The 14,601-nt window shown below is 42.7% G+C and overlaps 1 protein-coding gene across 15 annotated transcripts in view; it reads left to right on the plus strand.

Annotated features, from left to right (window-relative positions):
• The window catches only part of tnk2b (tyrosine kinase, non-receptor, 2b), a 543,428-nt gene that overhangs the window by 380,059 nt on the left and 148,768 nt on the right, over positions 1-14,601 (plus strand). For all 15 annotated transcript variants that reach the window (XM_072474109.1, XM_072474118.1, XM_072474119.1 and 12 more), the window contains 2 exons: positions 4,342-4,519; positions 13,023-13,093. In XM_072474109.1, the coding sequence (XP_072330210.1) occupies positions 4,342-4,519; positions 13,023-13,093 (249 nt within the window). The remainder of the gene's footprint in view (positions 1-4,341; positions 4,520-13,022; positions 13,094-14,601) is intronic.

The raw sequence follows: 14,601 nt of genomic DNA on the forward strand, positions 1-14,601 counted from the left end.
TGGCTGGGAGATTAACTAAATTTACTCAGGAGGATTTAAGCTAGTATGGCAGAGGGGTGGGAACCTGAATGTGAACTTAGAAGGTGTAATAACTGAGGGGGAAATAGAGAACCAAAATAAAAGAACAACATCACCCTCAGGCAGAGCAAAAAAGGTGACAAGTGTGAGAAAGGAGGTGGTCAATGCAGGATTGAGGGTGTTGTACATAAATGCGCACAGTATACGGAACAAGGTAAATGAGCTTGTTACGCACATTGAAATTGTCCGGTACGACATTGTGAGCATCACAGAGACGTGGCTGCAAGGGGATCGGGGCTGGGATCTAAATATACAAGGATATATGTCCTATCGAAAGGACAGGCAGATGGACAAAGGGGGCGGGGTTGCATTGTTTGTAAGGAATGAAGTTAAATCGATAGCAAGGAGCGATATAGGTTCAGAAGGCACAGAATCTCTGTGGGTAGAGTTGAGGAATCGCAAAGGTAAAAAGATCCTGCTGGGAGTTATGTACAGGCCCCCGAGCAGTAGTCAGGAGGTGGGGCAGAAAATAAATCAGGAGATAGAAAGGGCATGTAAAAAAGGCAATATTACAATAATCATGGGGGACTTGAATGTGCAGGTGGACTGGGAAAATCAGGTTGGTAGTGGATCCCAAGAAAAGGAATTTGTGGAATGTCTAAGAGATGGGTTTTTTGGGAGCAGCTTGTGACAGAGCCTACTAGGAAACAGGCAATTCTGGATTTTGTGATGTGTAATGAGGCAGACTTGATTAGGGAACTTAAGGTGAAGGAACCCTTAGGGAGCAGTGACCACAATATGATAGAATTTACACTGCAGTTTGAGAGGGAGAAGCTGCAATCAGATGTAACGGTATTACAATTAAATAAGGGTAACTACAAAGATATGAGGGAGGAGCTGGCCAGAGTTGATTGGAAAAGAAGCCTAGCAGGGAAGACAGTGGAACAGCCATGGCAGGAATTTTGGGGGATATTCGGGAGGCACAACAGAAATTCATCCCAAGGAGGAGGAAACATGCTAAAGCATCCATGGTTGACGAGGGAAGTCAGGGACAGCATAAAAGCTAAAGAAAAAGTATACAAAGGATTAGTGGGAAGCCAGAGGATTGGGAAGCCTTTAAAAGCGAGCAGAGGACAACTAATAAAGCAATAAAGAGGGAGAAGATGAAATATGAGTGTAAGTTAGCTAGCCATATAACAAAGATAGGAAGAGTTTTTTTCAATATATAAAAGGTAAGAGAGAGGCAACAATAGACATTGGACCACTGGAAAATGTGGCTGGAGAAGTAATAATAGGAAACAAAGAAATGGCAGACAAACTGAATAGTTACTTTGCATCAGTCTTCATGGTGGTGGAGACACCAGTGGGATGCCAGAGCTCCAGGAGAACCAGGGGGCAGAGGTGAGTGCAGTGACCATTACTAAGGAGAGGTTTCTGGAAAACAGAAAAGTCTGAAGGTGGGTAATCACCTGGACCAGATGGACTACATCCCAGGGTTCTAAAAGAGGTAGCTCAGGAGATTGTGGAAGCATTGGTGATGATCTTTCAGGAATCACTGGAGGCAAGAAGGGTCCCAGAGGACTGGAAAGTGGCTAATGTAGTACCACTGTTTAAGAAGGGAGGGAGGCAGAAGACAGAAAATTATAGGCCGGTTAGCCTGGTTTCGGTCATTGGTAAGATTTTAGAATCCATTATTAAAGATATGTCGCGGAGTACTTGGAGCTGCATGATAAAATAGGACTGAGTCAGCACGGCTTTGTCAAGTGGTGGTCATATCTGACAAATCTGTTAAGAGTTCTTTGAGGATGTCACAAGGAAGTTAGACAATGGAGAACCAGTGAACGTGATTTATTTAGATTTCCAGAAGGTCTTTGACAAGGTGTTGCATAGGAGACTGTTAAATAAGTTAAGAGCCCATAGTGTCAAGGGTAAGATCCTGGCTTGGATAGAGGATTGGCTGACTGGCAGAAGGCAGAGAGTGGAGATGAAGGCGTCTTTTTCAGGATAGCAGCTGGTGACTAGTGGTGTACTTCAGGGTTCGATGCTGGGACCACAACTTTTCACAATATACATTAATGATCTGGAGGAAGGAACTGAAGGCATTGTTGCTAAGTTTGCAGAGGATACAAAGATCTGTAGAGGGGAAGGTAGTATTGAGGAAGCAGGCAGGCTGCAGAAGGACTTGGACAGGCTAGGAGAGTGGGCAAAGAAGTGGCAGATGGAATACAATGTGTAAAAGTATGAGGTTATGCACTTTGGAATGAGAAATGGAGGCAATAGACTATTTTCTAAATGGGAAGCTTAGGAAATCAGAAGCACAAAGGGACTTGAGTCCTTGTTCACGATTCTCTTAAGGTTAACGTGCAGGTTCAGTCGGCAGTTAGGAAGGCAAATGCAATGTTAGCATTCATGTCGATAGGGCTAGAATACAAGAGCAAGAATGTACTTCTGAGGCTATCTAAGACTCTGGTCAGATCCCATTTGGAGAATTGTGAGCAGTCTTTGGCCCCATATCTAAGGAAGGATGTGCTGGCCTTGGAACGGGTCCAGAGGAGGTTCACAAGAATGATCCCTGGAATGAAGAGCTTGTCTTATGAGGAACGGTTGAGGACTCTGGGTCTGTACTCATTGGAGTTTAGAAGGATGGGGGGGGGGGGGGGGTGGGATCTTATTAAAACTTACAGGATACTGCATGGCCTGGATAGAGTGGATGTTGGGAGAATGTTTCCACTTGTAGGAAAAACTAGAAGCAGAGGACACAATCTCAGACTAAAGGGACGATCCTTTAAAATAAAGATGAGGAGGAATTTCTTCAGCCAGAGGGTGGTGAATCTGTGGAACTCTTTGCCGCAGAAGGCTGTGGAGGCCAAATGACTTGAGTATCTTCAAAACAGAGGTAGATAGGTTTTTGATCAATAAGGGGATCAGGGGTTATGGAGAGAAGGCAGGAGAATGGGGTTGAGAAAAATATCAGCCATGATTGAATGGCGGAGCAGACTCGATGGGCCGAGTGACCTAATTCTGCTCCTATTTCTTATGGTCTTATGGACTTTGAGCATGATATTGGTATAATGTGTGGATGAATACAAACTTAAAAATTATATCTTTGCTAGGTGTCTTTCAATTAAAATGAATTAAAAAAAACAGCTTTGATAGATTCAGGATAAGGACAAATTGCATTGAGGGAATTTCTGGTTTTGTTTTTTTGCTGCTGAGCTGGTGAGGGAATACTGATTTTAATTGTCCAAAATAAATCCTGGCTATCTGTGGAAGGTCTGAGTGAGCAGGAGGAGTAAGAAACAAATAACCAGTTTCCTGTACTCCTTTGCTATGCCTGTGGAGTCCAGATGTTAGGTTTTGGCAAGATTCGGTGTAGCCGTGTGGCCCTGATAGATTCCAACGTTTAACGCTTACTTGTAGGTTCACACAAGAAATGGACACTTGACCGAAGTGCTGGAGGACTTCTAACTCAGTAGAGCCATGTAATTTGAAGCACTAACTTGAAGAATGAAATTCAGCAGAAAACTGACAAATTTTTTGTTAATCAGCATGTGGTTGCTCAGTGCATGGATCAGCACCAAGGAATGCAAAAAGACCACTTCAACCAGGCTGCAATCATCTCCGATTTTAGATGAACAAGTCTGTTATTGGACTCACAACTCGTATACAAGCAGCGGATGAGGGAGTAAAATATAATAAATATAAAGGGGTATTTTACAATACCTCAAAATACACAGTAAAATTTGAAGCACTTGATGGCGCAATGTGTAGAAACACTCAACTTGGGTCCAAACTCAGCTCAGTTGAATGGGTCAGATGATAGTCACCTTTCTCTGCAATCTTTCAAAGTCTACTGTGACATGATTCTGGGCAGCCTTAAGTCAATTCTACTGAGCAAATTGACTGCAAAAACTTTCCATTATTTAAAACTGTTAGTAGTTCCTCATACACAATGAATTGGAAATGGAAATGTCACACTGGTACTAATTGCTCAGAGTTATAATAGAAACTTTATTCTGCATCTATCCAATTGGCAATGGGTACCAAGTGTAAAATGGTTCTATTCTCCTCACTAGTGTTCCGGGCCTTAAAAAGTACAAGAATTCAAAATTTAAATTAAATGGAGTAATAGAGGAAGCCTAGTATTCTTCATGGGAATACATTCCCTGCAGCATTCAAACCACACTTTTATGACCAATGCAAATTTGGCAAATCCAATGTTTTGACTTTGTAAACATTTCTTGTAATTCTCTGGCATTTTGTTGTTTCTCACTATCTATTCAGTTAGGTTTTAATGCCGTTGTGTGCTTCTTTCTCTTCTAGAAGCTCAGTGGGAGCATGCAGTCAGATGAGGGAACAGAGTGGCTTCTTGAACTTCTCACTGAGGTACAGTTGCAGCAGTATTTCCTCCGCATCCGCGATGACCTGAATGTTACTCGGCTCTCCCACTTTGACTATGTGAAAAATGAGGACCTTGAGAAAATCGGAATGGGCCGTCCTGGTAAGTGTTATTCTTTGCAGTACTTTTTATCTTCCTTTCTCTAGTAGGACTTGTAATAAATACCAAAACAATCCCACAGGGTTATATAAAAGTATTCAAAGTTTTAAAAAGTAATGACTGCTTTATTACAGATCTATCCGGGAATGCAGATATATTTCTTGATGCAACAGGCAGTCATTGTCAGTACATCACTGTGTATACAAACTTATCAAAAGGTAGAATAAGGTTGCATAGGATGCCTATATTGCCATGAGATGAACCTCTGACCACATAGTCGGTCCATTCCCAAGACTGCTGTTATGGGCAGGGTTTAGAGAACCCCAAAGAGTATCATGGAGTTCACCTGACCCACAACTTTTAATAGATTGTGGTATGGGGAGCACACGGCCCACTCTACAGGTGTGGTACAGCAGAAATGGAAAAGTATTTTTTAAAGCAAAACAATATTTATTCTATGAACTCCAGTTAAGCTTTTTAAAACATACAGTGAACATCTTAGCAACCATTAATTCAAATACAACCCCCAAAGAATACAACACTCAGTAATCCTTTAAGCTTTCCTTTTAACATCCATACAAAAGAAACACCATTTAACAGAAGCATATTAGGTTTACATTCACTACTGAAATCATTTATAATTCGGAATTCACCAAATGATCAAGAGATAGTATTTTGATGGCAGAGAGAACAGCAGTACAGCTGCTTGGTCTGGCTTCAGCTCCAACACTGAAAACCAAACTAAACCACACCCTGCAGCAAACCGCCTAAAACGAAAGTAAAAAGCTGACACAGTCCAGCTCCACCCACTCTCTGACATCACTGCAGTAGTAAACACCCATTTCTTAAAGGTACTCTCACTACAGATATTTATATACACACTCATTTATAAACACCCATTTCTTAAAGGTACTCTCACATGACACTGCTGACTTCCACCTCCGTAATATTCCCTGTTTTTGCTCTTGCTGCAGCCCATCGTCTGCTGAAACCATTACCCATGCATTTGTTGCCTACAATGTTCTCCTGGCTGACCTCTCAACTTCCACCCTCCATTAAGTTAAACGCATCCAAAACTCTGCTTCTCATACCCTAGCTCCAATTCCGTGCTTGCTGACCTATGTTTAGTCCAAGTTTGGCAAAGCTTTAAGTATAACATTCTCATCCTTGTTTTCAAATCCTGACATGTTTGCAACCCGTCCCAATCTTTCTTACCTCCTCTCGCCCTTCAACCCTCCAAGATCACTGCATTCATCGAATTCTGACCTCTCCTGCATCCCCATTATTCCATCATTAGTGGCTTTAAGCTACCTGTGCCCTAAGGTCTGGAATTCCCCATTCCCTCCAAGCCTCTCTGCTTCCCTGCTCTCTTTCCTCTTTTGAAATGTGCATTTAAACTTACCCCTGGTAATTTGGTCATCTATCCTAATAGGTGACTTGTTTGCTAATGTTCCAGTGAAGTTCCCTTCGATTTTTTAGGTGAATTGGCCACACTAAATTGCCCCTTAATTGGGAAAAAAAATTGGGTACTTTAAATTTATATATTAAAAAAAGAATTTTAAACAGAATCTTCGTTAATTTCAAAATGAGCACCTGGTGGTTAGTTAACAGCGAGCAAAGTTAAATTGACTGACTGATCTGGAATAAGTCAGGACATGTGCGGTTTGCACAAAATATTAATTTTTATTTGGTCATGGAAAGTACAGCCCTTTGAAAACTAGATCATCTGAGAGCACCTGTTTGTCAGCATTCTGTGGAATAATTTGAACCTTTTTTCTTTAATGAAAGATTCACAGACATTTGATTGTTTAAGTACTAGGGATTATTTTGTAGTTTCTGTAGTTATGGCTGGAGAAACAACTCCAAGAATGAACTGATTGTCCAGATACAAATTTATATGAATATCTATAAAAGACTGTTTATGCAAAAGTCCTGTTATTTACCCAATTTTGAGAGAAATATGCACTGAAAGGATTTGGTAATCCCACATGGTCAAATTCCAGTTTTATTTAGCCTGGATCTGTGAAGGATATTATGATCCTCGGCCAGACCCTGAGGAAATAGATTGGGGACCAATAGCGTAGGAACACAGGCGATTCAACCCATCAAGCCTGTTCCGTCATTTAATACGATCATGGCTGAATGCCTTTTGCCACACTATCCCCATATCCCTTTATGCCATTGGTATTTAGAAATCTGTCAATCTCTGCTTTCAACATACTCAATGACTGAACTTTCACAGCCCTCCGGGATAGAGAATTCCAAAGATTCACAACCCTTGATGTAAAAAAATATTCTTCTGGTGGTTAGCACAATTGCCTCACAGCTCCAGGGTCCCAGGTTCGATTTCCAGCTGGGTCACTGTCTGTGCGGAGTCTGCACGTTCTCCCCATGTCTGCGTGGGTTTCCTCCGGGTGCTCTGGTTTCCTCCCACAGTCCAAAGATGTGCAGGTTAGGCGGATTGGCCATGAAAAATTGCCAAAAAAGGTTAAGTGAGGGTTCCTAGGTTACGGGGATAGGGTAGATACGTGGGCTTGAGTAGGGTGCTCTTTGTAAGGGCCAGTGCAGACTCGATGGGCCGAATGGCCTCCATCTGCACTGTAAATTCTATGATTCTTATCTTGGCCAGAAGTGGCTTCCCCCTTGTTTTGAAATTTTGTCCCAGCTCTAGATTCTCCAACCAGGGCAAACATGTCAGCTACATATACCCATGGCGGGATTCTCTGACCTCCCGCCGGGTTGGAGAATCCCCGGGGGGCGGCGCGAATCCTGCCCCAATGCCGTCTGCCCTATTCTCCGGCGCCGTTTTTCGGGCGGGGGCAGGATTCCCGACACTCCAGTCGGGAGCCGTTGGCAGCGCCACCCCCCCCCCCCCCCGGTGATTCTCCGGGCCCCGATGGCCATGCGGCCGTCCATTATTGGCTAGTCCCGCCGGTGTGAGCTCAACTCACGTACTGGCGGGACCTAGCAGGTAAGTCAGCGGGGGCCGTCCTCGGGGAGTGGGGTGGGGGGGATCCGTCCCCGGGGGGGCCCCCTCGGTGGCCTGGCCCGCGATCGGGGCCCACCAATCTGCAAGTGGGCTTGTTCCGTGGAGGCATTTCTTCCTTCCGCACGGCCCCTGGAAGGCTCCACCATGGCCGGCGCGGAGAAGAGAACCCATGCGCCAAAATACGCCGGCCGGTTTGCGCATGCGTGGAACCACGTTGGCCCTTCGGCGCATGCGCAAACTCGCGCCGTCCCTTCGCCGCCGGCTGGAGCGGCGCCAACCCCTCCGGCGTCCACCTCGCCCCCGAATGTACGGAGAATTCCACACTTTCGGGGGCTGTTGACGCTGAAGTGGTTGCCGCCAATTTTCCCGTCGGCGTGGGGACTTAGTCCCCAGAAGGGAGAATCCCGGCCCCTGTGTATCTATGTTTAATTATTTTGTAGCTTTCAGTGAGATCACCTCTCATTATTCAAAACTCTTGAGAAAACAGGCCCAGTTCTCCGCAGAGACAGTGACCCAAGCCGGGAATTGAACCTGTGCTAACAAGTATGCTACCGTGCTGCCCCTGGTGAGCCTTCTTTGCTCATTTCTTCTTTTTTCTCCCTCACCATTTTAAAAATGCTTTGCACATCTATTCCTCCTACCAAAGTAAATAAGCTCACATTTTTCCACATGATATTCCATTTTCTTGCCCACTCACTAAGTCTGTTCAAATCCCCTTGAAGCCACTTTGCATCTTTCTCACAACACATATTCCCACCCAGCTTTGTGGCATCCGCGAACTTGGGAATATTATATTTGGTCCCCACATCCAAATCAGTGATATATATTGTGAACAGCTGAGGCCTAAAAACTAATCCTTGCGGTACCACACTCGTCCATAGCCTACCAATACGAAAATTACCTGTTTATTCCTATTCTCTTTTTACATCTGTGAGCCAATCCTTTATCCATGCCGATATATTGCCACCTAACCCACATGCTTTAACTTTTCTAACTCACCTCCTGTGGTGTACTTTATCAAAAGCCTTCTGAAAATCCAAGTGCACTATGTCCACAAACACCCTTTTATCAATTCTGTTACAAAAAACTCCCAACAGGTTCATCAAACATGATTTCCTATTCATAAATCCATGTTGACAGTGCCCAATCAGATCATCGTTTTCCAAGTGTACATTTATCATTTCCTTTATAATAGTTTAGAGCATTTTCCCTACTACACAATGTAAGGCTAACAGGTCTGTAGTTCCCTGTTTTCTCTCTTCCAGTCTTCTTAAATAGTGACTTGACATTTGCTACCTTCCAACCTGCAGGAATTGTTCCAGAATCTGTAGAAGTTCGGAAGATGATCACCTATGTATCCACTATCTCTAGAATTGCTACTTTAAACATTCTAGGATGCAACATATCAGGTTCCAGGGACTTATCAGACTTCAGTCCCATTAATTTCATCAAAAGAACCATCTTAGTTACACTAATTTCTATTAAGTCTTAATTTTACCTAGTCCCTTGGATATCAAATTCTGGGAGATTCCTATATCTTCCTCAGTGAAGATGAACACAAAGTAATCATTTAGCTTCTGTCATTGATTTGCCTAATAACAGCAGTAACAAGATATATAATAGGATGCGACCTGCCCAGCAACAGGTAGAAAGAAATGTGCCTTGTGACAGAAGTAGCCAGTATTCAAAAGGCCAGATGAGATTAAAAGGCATTTAGATAGAATCAGGGGCGAAATTCTTCTACCCGCCCCGCCACATTGCTGCCCCGACCGGCCGGCGGGAGTCGGTCAATGGGGTTTCCCATTGTGGGGCAGCCCCACGCCGTCGGGAAACCCCCGGGCGCCGGCAAAACGGAGACTCCCGCCGGCGGAGAATGACGCCCCAGATGTGAATTGCTTATTAGTAAAGACAGCTTACCTAGACGATTGGGAGATCAATGAGGTATACACATGCTAATAAGGAGTTGGGGCTCGTAGATATATTTCGGAACACTGGGTACATTCTACATAAACTGTGTATGTTTAGTAATTCATGTACTTAATTGTGTTAGATTAGTGTAGTCCTGTTTGTGTGTAATTGTCTTTGCTTTAATTTAATGAATTGTTTTTAATACTTTTTACACGATGACTGGGCTGCTTATTCTCACTGAAGTTTCACATGGCTCCTCACACCATTTCAAAAACAAAACTATACACCCCCATGAAAGAGGTGTTCCAAGTTGGGATACCCTCACAGATAACATCAGTATGGTTTGTGACATTTCTTTGCTATTTCTCTATTTCCCATTTTAGATTCTCCTAACTCTACTTGTAATGGACCCACATTTGTCCAATTTGAAAGGAAATGTTTCTTGTTGTATTTCTGTTGCCTTTCACAACTTCAAAACATCCAAAATTGAATCACAGCTAATGAATTACTCTTGTTATAATGTAGACAAAGATCTAAAATAGAGGTGCTGATATTGATTGGTAAGTAAGAAGAAAATTGCTAAACTTACCAGCTTCTGCCACAATTTAGAGACATAAGAACATAAGAACTAGGAGCAGGCGTAGGCCATCTGGCCCCTCGAGCCTGCTCCACCATTCAATGAGATCATGGCTGATCTTTTGTGGACTCAGCTCCACTTTCCGGCCCGAACACCATAACCCTTAATCCCTTTATTCTTCAAAAAACTATCTATCTTTATCTTAAAAACATTTAATGAAGGAGCCTCTACTGCTTCAGTGGGCAAGGAATTCCATAGATTCACAACCCTTTGGGTGAAGAAGTTCCTCCTAAACTCAGTCCTAAATCTACTTCCCCTTATTTTGAGGCTATGCCCTCTAGTTCTGCTTTCACCCGCCAGTGGAAACAACCTGCCCGTATCTATCCTATCTATTCCCTTCATAATCTTATATGTTTCTATAAGATCCCCCCTCATCCTTCTAAATTCCAATGAGTACAGTCCCAGTCTACTCAACCTCTCCTCGTAATCCAACCCCTTCAGCTCTGGGATTAACCTAGTGAATCTCCTCTGCACACCCTCCAGTGCCAGTACGTCCTTTCTCAAGCAAGGAGACCAAAACTGAACACAATACTCCAGGTGTGGCCTCACTAACACCTTATACAATTGCAGCATAACCTCCCTAGTCTTAAACTCCATCCCTCTAGCAATGAAGGACAAAATTCCATTCGCCTTCTTATTCACCTGTTGCACCTGAAAACCAACTTTCTGCGACTCATGCACTAGCACACCCAGGTCTCTCTGCACAGCAGCATGTTTTAATATTTTATCATTTAAATAATAATCCCTTTTGCTGTTATTCCTACCAAAATGGATAACCTCACATTTGTCAACATTGTATTTCATCTGCCAGACCCTAGCCCATTCACTTAGCCTATCCAAATCCCTCTGCAGACTTCCAGTATCCTCTGCACTTTTTGCTTTACCACTTATCTTAGTGTCGTCTGCAAACTTGGACACATTGCCCTTGGTCCCCAACTCCAAATCATCTATGTAAATTGTGAACAGTTGTGGGCCCAACACTGATCCCTGAGGGACACCACTAGCTACTGATTGCCAACCAGAGAAACACCCATTAATCCCCACACTTTGCTTTCTATTAATTAACCAATCCTCTATCCATGCTACTACTTTCCCCTTAATGCCATGCATCTTTATCTTATGCAACAACCTTTTGTGTGGCACCTTGTCAAAGGCTTTCTGGAAATCCAGATATACCACATCCATTGGCTCCCCGTTATCTACCGCACTGTTAATGTCCTCAAAAAATTCCACTAAATTAGTTAGGCACAACCTGCCCTTTATGAACCCATGCTGCGTCTGTCCAATGGGACAATTTCCATCCAGATGCCTCGCTATTTCTTCATTGATGACAGATTCCAGCATCTTCCCTACTACCGAAGTTAAGCTCACTGGCCTATAATTACCCGCTTTCTGCCTACCTCCTTTTTTAAACAGTGGTGTCACGTTTGCTAATTTCCAATCCGCTGGGACCACCCCAGAGTCTAGTGAATTTTGGTAAATTATCACTAGTGCATTTGCGTGTGTCTTGAAAAAGACGGTCACGCTCCCACTTAAAATAAGCGTTACAAATGTGAGATTTGATGGTGTGGTTATATTTTGGACTGTCTTTTTAATTTAATGTAAAATGGAAGAATGAAGAGAGTCATGTAATCTGTTATGAATTGAATGGCATGAAGCATGTGTGGCTTGGTTACAATGGCGACGGGGGCTCAAGTTGAGGCTGACTGGGAGCAAAGTATAAACTGTTTATACCTGAAAATAAAAGATGAGATCAGCTGGGTTGACTGTGGACAGACCTCTGATCAGAAGGAGAGAGAGAGAGAGAGACAGGCACAATCTCATAGAGACAGAGGGATGCAGCTGGTGTGGTGGAGAATAAAAGGCTACCACCAGGCAGAATGCTGGAGTGACAATGATGTCTGGTTGAAGTGGCATTCTAAGACTCTGGAATAGTTACCCTGGCAAGGGCAGGTGGAGAACTTACCAGACTGGACCTTACTGCTGGCCTTGGAAATTCTCTGAAAACTGATGGAAACACCTTTCAATGGGAACTTGACGTTACGAATCAGTGAAATGGGAAGTTGTTAACCAGTGGAAGCTGGGATCAACTATGGACTGTTTCCTTTTCACTGCACTGTTAATGTACACCTACTTGTGACAATAAATATTATTATTACTATGAAGACTATAATCCTTTGGCGAGGACACTGTAAATTATATGCCTGCAATGTTGGGTTATCGGTCGGGTCAAGATATTAATAAGGGCTATTGTTTCTGTAGTTTATAGGACAAGTTACCTACTAGATAATGTTTAGTTGAAGTTGCTTACAGTTTGTTTGTTAGGTAAAAGTCTTTAAACTTTAAGTCTTGTGCAATTCCTTCAAATCGGTCACTGGGAATTCAATTGTCTTTTTAAAACATTATTGGTCTCTACAGGGATATTAACCCAAGCGAGAGCTTCATTTATATATTTAAATCAGGGTGCCATGATGTGCTTAAGTACCCCAGTGCAAATTTGGTCTTGCTTATTGCATATTGTCTGATTAATCATTATGTTCTGTGACTTCTGTTAAGATGTATATAAATTTAGGTCTTTTATTTTACCATTGAAAAAGTGCTCAGTGTTCGTTTATGTAATAGAGGGAAAAGGTGTGTGAAGAAATGTTTAGAAGGAGCACTTGATTTTCAGTAGCCAATTGGTTACTGATCTAAATTATGTGAGAGATAAAGATAGGTTTTCTATCATTATTGCATTCGACCAGATGAATTTGCAATGCTGAAAATACATTTTAAATCAATGGAATCCATAGGGGTTTCCTTCCAGGTGCTCCGGTTTCCTCCCACAGTCCAAAGATGGGCGAATTAGTTGGATTGGCCATGCTAAAAATGCTCGTTAGTGTCCAAATCAGTGTTTCTGTCATTATTTAGCATTTTGTACTATATGGAAAGCTGCTCCTTCGAAAATGACACAATCCATTGTGTATTCACAGGCCAGAGGAGGTTATGGGAAACTGTAAAACGAAGAAGAGCAATGTGCAAGCGTAAATCCTGGATGAGCAAGGTATACCTGTAACTATTGTATATGTGATTATTGCATCTATATTGAATGGAATTTTGAATTATAATCTAATTTCTGAACAGACAATTAACTCTGCAAGCTGCCTTTTGCTGTGTTTTACATTGGGAAAGGCCAGAGTTGGGTGCTAATTTTGTTGAGTCTTAATTTTATAATATTTAAGAACTCGCATTTTTTATTGCACCTGCACTCAAAAATTACTATATACCTTTACTGAAAATTCAGGAATTCCATAACCGTATAGGGGAAGTGGTGGCGTAGCGATATTGTCACCGGACTGGTGATCCACAGACCCAGGGCAATACTGTGGAGACCGGATTCAAATCCTGCTACAGCTGTTGGTGAAAATTGAATCTAGTAAAATATCTGGAATTAAAAGTCCAATGACAACCATGAAACCATTATCAATTATCCTAAAAACCCCAGCTGTGCACTCGTATCCTTTAGGGAAAGAAATCTGAAGTCCTCACCTGATCTGGCATACATGTGACTCCAGATCCATAACAATGTGGTTGACTTTCAAATAGACTAGGAAGTCACGCTGTAGTACCAAAACCGCTACAAAGTGTAGAAAGAAACAAAATGGGCTACCCAGCATCGATCTAGGCACTGGGAACAACAACGGCAAACCCAGTCCTGTTGACCCTGCATAGTCCTTCTTACTAACATCTGGGGGTTTGTACCATAATTGGGAGAGCTATCTCACAGAATTGTCAAGCATCGGAGGTAGTGGTGGGACAGTGTATACATTTGAGAGGGATTTGCCCTGGGAGTTCTCATCATCAACTCTGGACCCCATGGGCAAAGAAACCTTGCCACGTACCATGCACCGTCATCTGATGAATCAGTACTCTTCCATGTTGAACACCATTTGGAAGAAGCACTGAAGGTGGCAAGGGCACAGAATGTAGTCTGGGTAGGGGACCTCAATGTCCATTATCAAGAGTGGCTCGTTCACAGTACTACTGACTGAGCTGGCCGAGTCCTAAAGGACATAACTGCTAGACTGGGTCTGTAACAGGGTGGTGGGAAAAACATACAAGACCACATCCTCAGCCGCTATTCAAAAAGGGAGGTTGAGAGAAAACAGGGAACTATAGACCAAGGGAAGTTGCTAGAGTCAATTATCAAGGATTTTATAACACAGAATTTAGAAAGCAGTGGTATAATCAGGCAAAGTCAGCATGGATTTACGAAAGGGAAATCATTCTTGACAAATCGACTAGAATTATATCAAGATGTAACTAGTAGAGTTGACTAGGGAGAACCAGTGGAAGTTGTTTATTTAGACTTTCAGAAGGTTTTCGACAAGATCTCACTCAGCAGATTACTGTGTAAAGTTAAAGGGCATGGGATTGTGGGTAGTGCCTTGAGATCGATAGAATAGAAAGCTGGTTAGTGGCAGGAAGTAAAACATTGAAATACATGGGTCTTTTTCCGAGTGGCAGACAGTGACTGGTGGGGTACCACAGGGATCTGTTCACATTATATAT

The sequence above is a fragment of the Scyliorhinus torazame genome, chromosome 14 (genome assembly GCF_047496885.1).
Source record: "Scyliorhinus torazame isolate Kashiwa2021f chromosome 14, sScyTor2.1, whole genome shotgun sequence".
NCBI lineage: Eukaryota > Metazoa > Chordata > Chondrichthyes > Carcharhiniformes > Scyliorhinidae > Scyliorhinus > Scyliorhinus torazame.